This window comes from Armigeres subalbatus, chromosome 3 (assembly GCF_024139115.2).
Source record: "Armigeres subalbatus isolate Guangzhou_Male chromosome 3, GZ_Asu_2, whole genome shotgun sequence".
NCBI classification, from domain to species: Eukaryota; Metazoa; Arthropoda; class Insecta; order Diptera; family Culicidae; genus Armigeres; species Armigeres subalbatus.
The window spans coordinates 29,293,392-29,308,311 of NC_085141.1; the positions used below are offsets into that span (position 1 = coordinate 29,293,392).

Consider the following 14,920-nt stretch of genomic DNA (forward strand, 5'->3'; position numbering starts at 1 on the left):
GTACCAATGACAAACTGACTGGTTTCGCCGATGCAGATTGGGCAGGCAATGCGAACGACAGAAAGTCTAATACCGGCTTTATTTTCCTGTTTGGTGGAGCACCAATTACTTGGGCAGCGAGAAAGCAGTCATGTGTAGCACTTTCAAGTACAAAAGCGGAATACATTTCTCTTGCGGAAAGTGGACAGAAGCTACTCTGGATTTTGAAACTTTTTAAATCAGTTTATCAAGAAGTGAAATATCCGGTGGTAATAGGAGAAGACAATCAAAGTTGCATCAAACAGTTCACACAAGATTCTATTGGGCAACGATCTAAGCATGTGGATACTAAATATCACTTCATCAAGGATCTACCTATACCAAAATGGAACTGTCGATGTTGTATATATTCCAACGAATAAAATGGTTGCTGACATCCTTACCAAACCACTTGGGCGTGTAAAATTTGAGTATTTTCGGAGTAAGCTCGGACTTCACGTTGAGGAGGAGTGATGAAGTAGCAACGGAAGTAGCATGCCATGATATTAATTAGTAGTTATTAATGGAGTATAATAAAATCATTCTTTGTCTAACGTTCAATCGAAGCAGACGTCATTGACTGACTCTCATCATGGAGTGGCCACAGAAGAAACAATATGGGTATCAAAATACTAAAAACTGTTTCAAAAACATATGATTTCAAGAAGATGGGACCGATCCTGGGTCATTAGGCAGAACGGTTATAAGGACGAATGACAAGTCTTTCTCAGTGAGGAAGGAGTACCAAAAGCAATGCAAAGGTCTAAAAGGGTACCACTTATGAAAAAGGTTGAGAACCGCTGCCTTATGTGAACGGTATATGGGCACAATACGGCACTTGTAATGTAAAGTCAAGTTTCTCAATACTTATCTACTAATTGATGAGAAGAATTTAGTTTTTCACCGACATTTCCTTTATTATTTCCACTCTAATACAGATTTTCACCCTTAGCTTCTCATGTTCAAATTTACAAATAAATACGTCTTCTATAAGTTAACTATGTACAGAAAAAAATGTTTGGATTTAAAAAAGTTTTGAGTTTAAGAATGTCACCCTTCCCTGTGGGAAAGTCATTTTTTACGTGAGTTCGTTCGTTTGAGGAGAGTGGAGCTTTGCTACTCCCTGTTCATGAAGAATTGATCAGAATCTTACTTTAAGACACTGTTTGAAACCATTCAATATTTTCGCTTCTCGTTCGTTTAAAACACTATTTCTGGTTTTATCTCCGAAAATGCTATTAAAAATTTCATTCCCCCTTTCCTAATTATCTAATTTATTTTCAATCAAAAATAAAACTATCTGAACCCCTGATAGGAAATCTACGCACCACGATCAACTTCCGTCGTCGCACTACTGATAACTGTTTTTACGGCACATTCACCGGCAGGAACCGGCTTGGATCTCCGGCCTGCGGTCGGAAACTGATCACCACCTTGTTCGGGTCTTCGCCGACCTCAAGGAACGAGTTCCAATCCGCCAGGAAGTAGAAACCATTCCGCCGTGGTGGTGGCAGTGGTTCCTCAGCTACTGGGTCCGCTCCACCTCCGAACGATTCTTCCAGGGCCGAAAAGCGAGCCGAATTGTCCGAGGCATCGGAACTACTAGCGGTGTCCGTCGCTGAAGTGGTCGTTGAGTTGGCGCTAGGAGTGTCCGCGTCAGATTCTACGTCGAGTATGGTGGATCGCGGTTGATCACCCGTGGTGGTGGAGATGATCTCCACTTGGTTGGATGAGTTTGAGCTGTTGGTGGAAGAGTTGGAGGACGCAGATAGATCCAGTGAGATGCGAGTGGGGGTGTCCTCGGTGGTCGGTTGCTGGCGTTTCTTGACGTCGTTGATTCGGTTAACATCGTAGCTTTCAAGCGGGTTTGGGCCCTGCGCGAGAAGTGATTCGCTTAGGTTGTAGTTTTTGAGGTTGAGTGATTCAAGAGACTCTTCGGTGAGATTTGGATTAAGCTTCTCCAGCTCTCGGATGGTTTCCCAAAGTTGTTCAAGTTTTCGATAATCTTCATTCACTAACTTCTCTGCTTTTGGAGGTTTCTCCGATTTCTTCCTAAGCCGAAATACCGCAAGACCGTTGGACTTCATTTCAGCTCCGTCTGATTCCTTACTTATATCCAATTTGCGTCCATTGCGATCTTTCTTCATGGTCTGAATGCCCAGGTTGTCCAGAACGGAAGCCATCTGCGGTACCAAGTCTTTGTCGATCATGGGCATTTCTTCCATTTCGGAGACGGCGCTTATGGCGCTGGTTTCCGACTTCAATGACTTCTGCTTGCGTTCACCGTTGTCTATGATTCCGAACGACTTCAAAAGCTCATCTAAGCCTTTGTCAAGTTTCGGTGCATCCATCGGCAGTGGCTTAAAAGCGACGTAGTCATCAGGCCTTATGTCAGGTTTAGCCATGATTGGAGGAGATGGCTCCAGTTCTTCAACTTTCAGACCATCGTTTTGAACTAAATGTGATGGTTGAATCTCAGATAAAGTTTCCGGAAGTAGATAATCACCGCGAAGGGGACCAATTCCGACCGAGTTGCCACCATCGTTCAACAATCCGAAGGTGCGCAAAAGCATCCTCAGCTCTTCGTCCGCCATGTTGGGAGCAGATGCCTTTGGGCTGGTAGTTTCAGTGGTCAAGTCAGCCATTCCAAATGGAGTAGTCATTTCGATAGGAAGCGGGCGGAAAGTGGGCGGAACACCATCACCGAAGCCGAGTGAAGCTAAAATGTCGCTGATTTCTTTGTTCTTCCCAGTAACTTCCGTAGTGGATATTGGAAGTTCAATTTTTGTCGGTGCATTATCGGCAGTCGGTTCAACTGCTTTTGTAACGTATTCAACGATCTTCACTGGAAATTCTGTGGTGGTTGTTGTGGACACCAATTTTGGTTTAATATGAGAAGGTTTCACTTCATCACGAATTACGTTCGGCAATGCGGGATGGAAGGTCGTTGGTTTCAAAGTGGTAAAGCGGATCGTTGTGACGGGAATGGCCGTCGTTGTTGCCTTTCTTCGGCTATTGGTTGATTGAGTAGCAGATGCTGCATTAGGAATGATCTTAGATGGTTGTTGGCCTTCCAGATCGACTTCGTTTTGCACGACCTTGGTCACCGGAGGCAGATTGTATATGTTTTTAATGTTCTCCGGACTCATGTTGTTGGTATTGTATGGAAGCACTAGCATCAGGGCTCTCATGTGCTGCGCACGAGACTGATCGCCTTCGCGAAGTGATTTGTCAAACTCTTCGCGGGTCACGTTCTCAAATAGCTCTTCAATTTCTCCCCTAAAATAAAAATAAATAAATCAATACTAGTTTGATGTTCAAAACAGTAGAACGATTTCTACTAACCTGGTTAACCTCGGAAGAGTAGGATCTTTAGCTAATAAACTCTGAACCTCGGCGATCGTCTGTTGAACATCAACCATAGCTTTGCGGGCTTGGTTTGCGTCCAGTTCGTTAACATCTCGCGGCTGAATGGTCTTGTGAAGGTTGTATGCCACATAATTGTCCCTTCTGGGATATCGTGGTCGGTAGTGCATCCGCTGCAAATGCATGGGATTCGTGTGTTGAGGTTCCACCAGAACCGCTGCCATCATTAGCAGCAGGAGGCTAATGGTCAATCGTTTTCGCTGTTGCATCTTGATCGATTTCAGCACCTGTGAAGAAGGAATTGAAAATGAAGACATAAATTTAGGCGGCTGTTTTGAGCATACTGCAGTTCGTTGTGATATGCCCGTAAATGATCAGTCGATCAAGCCCACAGTCAGAGAAAGCCACTGAGACGTCATCAATCTCTGAGGTACAGCGTAAGACGGAGCCGAGAGCAGGTGGAATAGTGACCGTCCTTGACTTGAAAGCGTGAAGGAGGAACGCGGTTGAATTTACGATCATCATCATCATCAAACGCAAATGCAATCGGATTTAATCGAGTGGTATTAGCAGAGGGCGAAGAAATTGATTCATATTTGCTTGCCTACGCTGCTGCCTAGCGATGATTCGCTCTAGTGGGGGTTTTCTCGGTCGCTGTGCCGCCGTAGACGTGACGGGACTTTGTGAGTCGACTGCATTGCATAATCGATCGCACTATGCTATGCGGCGACGAATTGCTGAGCGACCGGAGACTGAATGAACTGGTTAAACGATCGAGGAGGAAGCCGGGTAACGAGGATAGTACAAACATCGGATTTGGTGAGAGTTGTATGATTGGGTTGATAGTAATCATATCAACAAGTCAATTCTATCATCAACAAGGATGTATTTGTTAAAGCTTGTTTTTAACGCCTTTAGATTGATACTGAAACATAACTGATCCAATGGAAAGCAATTAACATGTCTGATTTTTTTTCGAAGCGTTGCATAAATTTATCAAATGATCGGTTATTTAGATGGTACGGTAATCATCCAAGGTACATTACACTGTATTCCGATTGAAACCATCAAAAATGTACACGATCGCAAAGACATGCGTATATTAATCGTAGACACAATATAAAACATGCGAATATCAGCTTTTCAGCTAAATCTGGTTAATGATCGGAGGTTTATTTGATAGGTGTTGTAACCTTATTATTTTTGTATGATTATGATTAATGAATAATGATTAAATAATTCATTATTCATTAATCATGATTAAATCTATGATTAAATACTAACGCTCGGATTTTACTGGATTGAATCCGAGGCAATTAGCAATCAGCCCCGTTGTGTACAACCCTAATGCGATGTACCGCATGGTACTGAGCTGGGAGGGAGATTCAGATTTAAAAAATATGAATGTCAATGCAGACCTATCTTTAGTTGTCATGAAACGTCACCGCAGACCTAGCTGGAAAGTGTTACAACTCACAAAATGGACCTTGATAAAGGGAGAATTCGGTGATAAGACTTTCCCATAGGTAAAACCCAAGTCTTCATGTTCAGTGCTAGTCAACTACTGTTTATTATTTATTCGATCTTTGGTCTCATGCTTAGTCATAATCTCAGGTCATACCATTCGGTATTTCTCTACTCTCCTCTCGATGATAGTCATAGAGAGGTTGAGAAAGGGTTAATATAATTTTACCTCCTACTTGAACACCACAACTCCTCTACCCTTCAGTCAAAAGCGATCTATAATATCTAGTCTATTTATATTATTCTTGCAACTCAGAAAATAATAATTATCATATACTTCAGCTTATTATCGTTTGAATTTAAAAAATCTTCATTGAATTAATTCGAATGAAATACAGATTATTTCAGAAATGATTTGAATCAAGCCTACATTTACTAAATGCTAACCATTAAATAATTTGATTAGTAAGCTTCGAACTGAAACATTGTCTTCAAAAGCATGATCGTTTTTAAAATATGACAGTGTAGCAATCAAAGATCTTCTCTACTTCTTTTGAACACTATTCGCGTTCCCCATCACTCAAGAACAATACTTGATACATTCGCCGAGAAACAAAACCTGGTAAAGGCAATGGATAAATCGTTGAGACCTCTAGAAAGGCTGGTTATCAGTTACTGTACGCTCTGGTTACATCCGCCTGCGTATCATCTTTCTAGATGCATCCAGTTTCCAGAAAAAACAGTGTATGTACGGTATGCAGCTTTATCCATTTGTGCATATTCTCAGCGAGCAAAACAAAAAAGTCTGAAACACGATCCTTGAAGGCAAGACGGGATGAGTTGTACATAAGAACATTTCAAAAAAATACACCGAAAACATTAACAAAAAATGACTCCAAATATATTACAATAACAATAAAATCCATTGAGCATGATGTTAACGTCCTCGAAAACAGATTAAAGGAGCTCAAAAACACAAACATGTTCCCTAATCCAGAACCAGTATATCAGTGAAAACTAATTTTTCTTTTTATGAACCAAGCAGCAAAATAATCATCTCATATTATGGTGATTTAGTGTGGCAAAAACAAAGCACTTCCATTTGAAAATCTCTGAACAAAAATAAATAAATACGAGAATACTGGCCACTCAAAACACAATTGGTTCATACTTTAAAAAAAACACATACGATTCCAAAAAATATATGCCAGTCACCAGCCAAAAACACATCATGGCGCGAAAATTTTATCAATAACTTTTGCCACGCTTGTGCCACAGTTGATCTCAATACTTGCACTGGTCTCTTCATGGGATAAGACATGGTGGTATGTAGTCACTCACAAAGGTATGTCCGATGAAATGTATACATGCGGAAAATGTTATTTGCGTGGTAAATGAAAGCGTGTTGAATAAAAAACTGTGTCAAAGTACTCGCATAAAAAATCATTAAAGATTAGAAAGAAAATATTAACAAACATCTCCAACTTAATCTTTAAATAAAACTGAGTACAAATACAAAAAAAAAATCACAATTTCACGGCACAAAAGTTGATCATAAATGAGCACACAACCACAGCAATTAATACTCCGCGATATTCAAATAAAAAGCTCATTTTCTAAAAAATATAATCAACAAAATCTTAAACGATTTCACCTCGTCGCCACTGTTACATTTCACAAAATAGACCTTGATAAAGGGAGAATTCGGTGATAAGACTTTCCCATAGGTAAAACACAAGTCTTCATGTTCAGTGCTAGTCAACTACTGTTTATTATTTATTCGATCTTTGGTCTCATGCTTAGTCATAATCTCAGGTCATACCATTCGGTATTTCTCTACTCTCCTCTCTATGGTAGTCATAGAGAGGTTGAGAAAGGGTTAATATCATTTTACCTCCTACTTGAACACCACAAAAATGTTTAATAATTGGGGAGTATCGATACTGATCATTTGCTTGAAAACTATAAAAAGCAGAAAAATGTATTGCACATTATCAATCTATATTTGAAACGACGGTTGTTGAACACAAAAATGCTTAATACAATAGAACTGTGAAACTCGTTTGAAAATGGTGTCCATTGTAAAGAGAAAAGGAGACGTCTAGGATACATCTTCTTGCAATAATTTCCTTTGCTTATCGCTTATTAATTCATTATCTGCATCGCTCGTTCCACGTTCTTCAAAGTCAACCTAATCCGCAGCTACGGTAAATTTTTTTTTCGTAATTTTAATCGTGAATAGTCGGATTTTGATGATTTGAAAAAATCTGTAAATTGTTCGTCGTCCGAATCTGGCATATATGGTGAAAGAATGGAAGAGAGATTTCGCTTTGTCTTTTCCCACCCGTTGTGAAACAAGTTACTTAGAAATGTAAAAGAAAACCAAAACACATTTGCCAACATGAATAATCAATCTATGCCAACCATTTCTTTAAGTTTCTTCAAAATTCTTCATATCCAATTTTAAAAATTTTCTTATGAACCATCGATAGCGATAGATGTCGTTTCATGAAGAATTTTAAATTACTCAAAAATTGCAAAGGATCTTTTCCAAAATATCGATATCGTTAAAACGGTTAAAACGATATGATTTTTCACCGTTATACTTTATCGATATGTCAGAATTTTTGATAAAAACTTTAATTTTAGGTTCTTCAGAGGAACATCGACAGTTATCTTTTATGCAGATTTTTATTTATTTATTTATTTCCTTAATCGTTTATCGAACCTGGAGAAAAGAATACTGTAGAACCTTTGCTAAGAGAACCTCATCTTAATCATTAGACCACAATGTAGTTTTGATTGGTAATAGCTAAATAAATTCCATTGACATTCTATCCCATATAATTTTCATTCAAATATAATCAATATGTAGGGGAATTATTTTCCTTACCCCAAAACATCAATTACCGCAATGTCCTTGTGAAATGGTTCTTTATGACGACAAGGCTATCCCTTCATAATCAAAAAGCTAATATCGATAACGGAGATAAACAAACGCCAAAATACAGAACAAAAAGGGATAAAGGTGTAAAAGTGGTGATCATTTATGAAATTATTTGCCAAAATATATCATTGCATTGATATCATACTTTACGAGAATTTAAATAACGATTCATTGAAATTTATGTCATTATTAGGAATAAATTAGCAACCCTATATGTAACCAGAAACCGGCGGAGTGAAAAACTGTCGAATTGACAACGTATGAAAATGCATGAAATCGCGAAAATAATGCTGGCAGCACTTGAACTTTGCTTGCTTCTTATGGAGGCAAAAGTAAACAAGTCGAATTGGAACCGCTTTTAACGGTTCGAATGGGAACAAGATGGCGTCTTCGCGGATCTCTTATTCTAGTATTTCTAGAATAAATTAGTGTGAAAAAATATCGACAAAATTATTAAATTTTATATAAATGACTTTGAATGAGTCGAGATAGATGCTGACAAGAGATTCGTATTTTATTTATACTGAATTTAATCCGCCGCATTTTGTGATTCCCTCCATAGGGAAGCGAAAAACGACTAGGGTAAAACGACCTATTATGGAGGGGTTAAGCACCGTGTCAAAACAAAATTGATTTCAAAAATTCTTCAAAAATTACCTGTTGGTCGATTTACACATTGTAGTAGTTGAATAGGATGCTCGTTAACTATAGTTTCGTAAATATTACGCCAATTGTGCTGAACTTATGTTGTTTTGTTTTTATCACAATAATAACAAACTATCGCAATAATAGGACGCAGTTGCCTATCGTTGCGATACTTTTTGAAGGTCAGTCCTATTGTTGCGGTATTGCATGTAATTCTTATGGAGAGCGATACCGCAACAATAGGACCTTAGTACTACCGCAATAATAGGCTGAAAGGATTCAAATGTTTAACGAAAAATGTTGATTTTTCATCATTTTGAACGGAATTTAGTCAAACAAAAGCTGTTCTAGTCGTTAATCCGAAGAGTTTTAGCGTACCTATAATTGTTTTGAATGCTATTATATCCAGAATAGACTACTTCAACACTACCGCAACATTAGGACATACCACAACGATAGGGACGTTTATCCTATGTTCCGGACACTTCTTAATTCAATACTCCGGGAGAGAGTTTCACGAAACATTTCATAATTCAAATTCCCGCACTCTGAACGTTATATGAAACTTGAGAAAGTCACGCACCGGCTTCAATGAAATCAACGAAAACATCGATGACACGCAAAACAAAAACTGGTCAGTCCGTGTGACGCTTGCTTTGGTACATTCGTGTGTAGTATCTGGATCTCCCTCCCAGGTATTGTACTTCCAGTTGAAAACCGAAGTGAGCTCTCGCGACAATCGATTTTTCTCCGTTTCCTTTTGTCGCAACTACGTCGCGACTAGTGCGCATCATGGCGCACGGCGGTGGCATAGATGCGCACTAGTCGCGATGCAGTTGCGACATCAGGAAATAAGGAAAAACTCAATCGTCGCGAGAGCGAGGTTTTCAACTGGAAGCACAGTACTGAGTACGCCGCTGGGCTCGCACAACGACAGCATAACTGTCACTGCGCGATGCTGAATGAAGCGCATCAATGTATTTTAATCTGGTTGTCGTTGTATTGTATTTTGTTATGTATGTTCAGTTTGTTTACGTCTGGCAATTTGTTAGTTGTGCCGGTTTCAACGTGTCGCGAATAAAATAGCTTAATTCGACAATTCGTGCGCGTTAGATTCCCTGATGTAAGAATAGCAATCCGAAACACAATCGGGGTTACCGCGGTACAAAAGTGGCGACGAGAATTCCAGTGCCAGTGAGAGTAGCCCAAGTAGCACACGCAACATCTTCCAAAAAGCACCATGTTTCTATTCAGTTTCATTAGAGGCATTGGAAAAACATCAAAGCACAAACGAGTTGCATCAAGATGTCAAAAACGTTCGAGTTGTGATCAATGTTTCATTACCATTGCAATGCAGTACGTGTTTGACATTTGGAAACAAACAACCAAAGAATACTGCACTTTATGTTGCAAACACGAAACAAAATCATCAAGTTGCATATTTTTTACCATGTAACATCAATGCGTCTTTCAAAATTTATTTGTTTGTTTAAATTAAGTTGCAGATAAGTTGAGTGTGTCTTCATGTTTAATTAAGCATCGTTCAACGTTTTGACAACTCACATTTTTTCCGGTGATGGTGCAATCAAGTAACAGAAAAACTGAGTACAAAACTTCATAATCGTATGGTTTTATGGTGAGTCAACATGCAGTCCCTTCTGAAGTGTTGAATGGTGCTGTGGTAGAGTGAAGGACTATAAATCACAAGATTCATAAATCGAATCCAGTTTTATATTTTTATTTTTTTTTCAGCTGTAGTATTTTGCAACATTATTGAAATTTTATTGCAATCGAAGGATGTTTCCGTAGGCTCCACCTCTTGCGCTTTTTAGATTGCAAGAGAGTTATGTTTGATGACACATATAGGCAAAGATTGTTTCTTTCCGAATAGATGCAACACAGTGAAATATTCAGTAGTGAAACAAGTTGTGCTGCTTGGGAGTTTTTCCGTCGCAAAAAGGAAACTAACCCATCATTTCGTCACCCGCGCGAGAGAAACGCAAGTGGAGTGCGATGGCAAACGGTAGTGAGCAAAGTGGAAGGAATGGTGTCGACCCGCCAATTAATCAGCGGCAGCAAATTAATCCTCTGAGAATTCCCGCACCAGTGGTCCACCAGCAGCAGCAGCAGCCAAATTTCGTTCCCGGAGTGCAAACCCACCAACAGCAACCGCAAGCCCATAGCAACAACGAAAGCCTGTTGATTCAACTGATGCAGGTAATGCAGCAGCAGCTAGCGCAGCATAATGAGTTGATGGCTCGTCTCGTTCAGCGGCAGAATAGCACCGAAGACCAGCAACAACAGTTCCTTCATAGTATAGCATCGTCCATCAATGTGCAGGTACCACCAAACCCGGAACAAATCCTTGACTCCTTGGCCAGCAACATAAAGGAATTCCGGTTCGAAGCCGAAAGTAACGTCACATTCGCTGCGTGGTATTCCAGGTACGACGATCTGTTTGAGAAGGAGGCTGGACGATGAAGCGAAAGTTCGCCTGCTAATGCGAAAATTGGGTTTAGCCGAACACGAAAGGTATGTAAGCTACATATTACCTAAACTTCCGAAGGAATTTACCTTCGCGCAGACAGTAGCAAAGCTCAAGTGCCTTTTCGGAGCAAAAGAATCGGTAATCAGTCGACGATACCGATGCCTGCAAATAGCGAGAAATCCCTCAGAGGATCATGTGGCGTTCGCTTGCAGGGTAAATAAAGCTTGTGTTGAATTTGAGCTCGGCAAGCTCACTGAGGAGCAATTCAAGTGCTTGGTGTACGTGTGTGGCCTCAAATCGGAGAATGACGTTGAAATTCGGACTCGTCTCCTCACAAAAATCGAGGACAACAATGACGTCACGTTAGAGCAGCTTTCGGAGGAGTGTCAGCGCCTGTTCAACTTGAAACATGACAGTGCGATGATCGAATCTCCGACTCTTTTCGGCCAAGTCCAAGCAGTGCGCAAGTTCGGTAGCGGAAAGCGATTTGGAAAGCGTGAACGTGAACAACAAAAACGTCCTTCCAGTGACACCGGTAAAAAGCCAAACTACCCGTGCTGACTCTGCGGTGTGCTACATTTCGTTCGGGACTGTGGCTACAAAACCCACAAATGCAACGATTGTGGCCAATTCGGGCACCGTGAGGGATACTGCGACAGTGCTAAGTCCCGTAAACCTGAAAGCAGACGCAGAATGCGGGAAGTTTCAAGCAAGGTGGTGGTCGTCGATATGTGTAGCGTGCAGCAGCGGTGCAGATTTGTTTCCGTTGTCATATCCGGAACGCAGATACGGTTGCAGCTTGACACGGCGTCCGACATCACCGTCATCAGCAGGGACATATGGAAGAAGCTCCGCAGTCCTATTCTAGCACCAGCTACAGTGAAAGCGAAGACAGCGTCTGGTAACATCCTGCCGCTCGATGGAGAATTCGAGTGCAATGTCACGATCGGAGGAAGTACACGATGCGAGCTGGTCCGCGTCTCCGAGAAGCAACTACATCTGCTCGGTTCCGATCTTGTTGACAGCTTCAGTCTCTGGTCTGTACCCATGGACACCTTCTGTTGCAGCGTTTCTGGTTCCCCAGCTTCACTCGAGTCATCCTTTCCGAACGTCTTCAGCGAAAAGCTCGGTTTGTGCAGTAAAACCAAAGTGAAATTGGAGCTGAAAGAAAGTGTTCGACCCGTTTTCTGCCCGAAGCGTCCGGTAGCATACGCGATGTACGATGCCGTCGACCAGGAGCTCGATCAAGGGGAGAAACTCATAATCATAACTCCTGTCGACTACTCCGAATGGGCCGCTCCTATTGTCGTCGTTCGCAAAGCCAACGGTACCATCCTGATTTGCGGAGACTATTCCACGGGATTGAATGCTGCTCTCCAACCCAATCAGTATCCGCTTCCACATCCGGACGACATCTTCGCCAAGCTCACTGGCTGTCAGGTATTCAGCCAAACAGATTTGTCCGACGCTTTCTTACAGGTGGAAGTCGACGAGCAACACCGCAAGTTGCTTCACTATCAACACGCATCGTGGCCTCTATTCCTACAACCATCTTCCGTCGGGTATGGAGATTGAACCTGGTCCATTTCAACAGCTCATCGATACGATGCTTGCCGGCCTAGAATGCACTTCCGGGTACCTCGATGACGTTATCATCGGAGGTAAAACAGAAGAAGAACACGATCGCAAGCTTCGAGCTGCTTAGAAGCAAATCCTAGAATTAGGCTTCACTATCCGCGTCGACAAGTGCACTTTTCGTAAGAAGCAAGTACAGTACGTGGGTCACGTCGTCGACAGTCGCGATTTACGCCCAAATCCGGCCAAGATCAAAGCGATATCCAAACTACCGCCTCCTATCGATGTATCCGGTGTACGGTCCTTCTTGGGAGTCATACACTACTACGGCAAGTTCTTCTCCAATATGCGAAACCTACGATATCCGCTCGATAATCTCCTCAAAGCTGACGCAAAATTCCAGTGGACTCTGGACTGCCAAAAGGCGTTTGAGAAATTCAAACAAATCCTCTCCTCGGATCTGCTCCTCACACACTACGATCCGAAGCGGGAGATTATCGTCTCTGCCGACGCTTCCTCCATTGGACTAGGAGCGACGATCAGCCACAAGTTCCCCGACGGTAGCATCAAGGTTGTCCAGCATGCCTCCAGGGCACTCACGAAAGCGGAGCAAGGTTACAGTCAGCCGGACCGTGAAGGTTTGGCCATCATCTTCGCCGTTACGAAGTTCAACAAGATGCTCTTTGGACGGCACTTTCGTTTGCAAACGGATCATCAGCCTCTGATGCGGATCTTCGGATCCAACAAAGGTATTCCGGTCTGCACCGCAAACTGCCTTCAACGCTTCGCACTCAACCTGCTGCTCTACGATTTCGATTTCGAGTACGTGCCCACTCACAAGTTCGGCAACGCGGACCTGCTTACCCGGGTCATCAACCAGCACGTTAAGCCCGATGAAGATTACATCATCGCAAGCCTCAACCTGGAAGAGGACCTCAGGTCAGTTATATCTAGTTCCGTTAAAGTGTTGCCTCTCCATTTCAGAGCCGTCGCGCAAAGCACCCAGGCAGATCCGCTGCTACGCAAAGTCTACCACCACATCCAGAACGGTTGGCCCCAGTCCAAACTTTCGGGGTCCGACCTCCAACGGTTCCAAGCCAGACAGGAATCGCTCTCTGTGGTAGATGGCCCAACAAACATTCACTAGTTGAACTAACATCAGTGTGATGATTTAATTCAGCGCTGTGTTGAATTATGTCTGTACTATTTCTTATCACAACTTCTGTTCAAGCTTTGTTCACACAATTTTGGCGAAGTTATACAACTACAACATCTCATTTTGAAAAACAACTTTATTAACTGATTCGTTAAACCTTTAATATGCATTTTACTAAGCCTCAATTCAGCTACATGTGAATTATTCGAAAATAATAACGCATAGAAGGTAACATCATCAAGATCTCCAATGAACGTATTTTGAAGCAATTGCTATTTTCATAATAATCATTTTATAATTTCACTAAATCGGGTCTCGAACTGCTGTCATTTGATCATCCGCCGGTAACGTTGTCATCCGCGCCATCCTTGATTAGTTAGATATGGCTCACTCAATGCATAACATAAATAATATTATTGCTGGATATGAATCATAATTGGAATCTTATTCAACAAGTCGATCTGTCAAACCATAATTTGTTAATAACTGAACAAGATTTTTATTTCAACCATTGTTCAGCCAGTCATAACCATCGCACACTAGGAAAAATACGTAAAAATAATGTCGATAAACGATAAAATAAATGCTATTTATGAATTTATGAAAATAAAATCAATGTATATTCGGCCTTCCTCAGAATCTCTTGATAAACGGTTGCGATATGATTGTCAAATGCTAAGATTATTCCAATTTCTCCGCAATAAAGATCATCATCCATGCGATAATAGTGGGATTCCACACATCAAAGATTCAATAATTTTCCGACGTTATTCAACGGGGTTATGTCCGGCTTTTAGTAAATTTATTTCCGCATGAATGCATGATTTTTTTATTGCTCCAGCAGTTTTGTTCGTTATAATCTCCGACAGCTTAATAAATCACGAATATAAAAAGCATGTCTTGAAAATAAATCATTATTTTATTGTCTTTTTATTGTCTCTATTGATTTATTTATGTCTATTTGTATTATTCAGCATCCATTTTTCCTATAAATCAAATTTTCCAGATCTAGAATCCAGATTTTCTCTCAAACTGAAAAAGCATAATGTTTTTTTTCCACTGTGCGATAGATCAGATAAATGTGAAATCCAATGGTTAAGAAGGACAAAGGTTAAGAAGGATGTCTAAATGCTTGCTTATTAACTTACTATTCAAACTCAATTCGACCACCCTTTCAGAGCATCACATCATAGTCGAACAGAGAACTTTAAAAATCATTAGTTCAGCACATTGTTAAACTTCCCCAATGTGCTGAAATGTA

General features: G+C 41.0%; 1 protein-coding gene across 2 annotated transcripts in view; it reads right to left on the reverse strand.

The window, feature by feature from the left end:
* Positions 1 to 909: 909 nt before the first annotated feature.
* The window catches only part of LOC134227385 (uncharacterized), a 174,700-nt gene continuing 160,689 nt past the window's right edge, over positions 910 to 14,920 (reverse strand). For both annotated transcript variants that reach the window (XM_062708802.1, XM_062708803.1), the window contains exons 2-3: positions 3,364 to 3,671; positions 910 to 3,297 (exon numbers count right to left, since the gene is read on the reverse strand). In XM_062708802.1, coding sequence (XP_062564786.1) covers positions 1,386 to 3,297; positions 3,364 to 3,671 — 2,220 coding nt within the window. In that variant the 3' untranslated portion in view covers positions 910 to 1,385. The remainder of the gene's footprint in view (positions 3,298 to 3,363; positions 3,672 to 14,920) is intronic.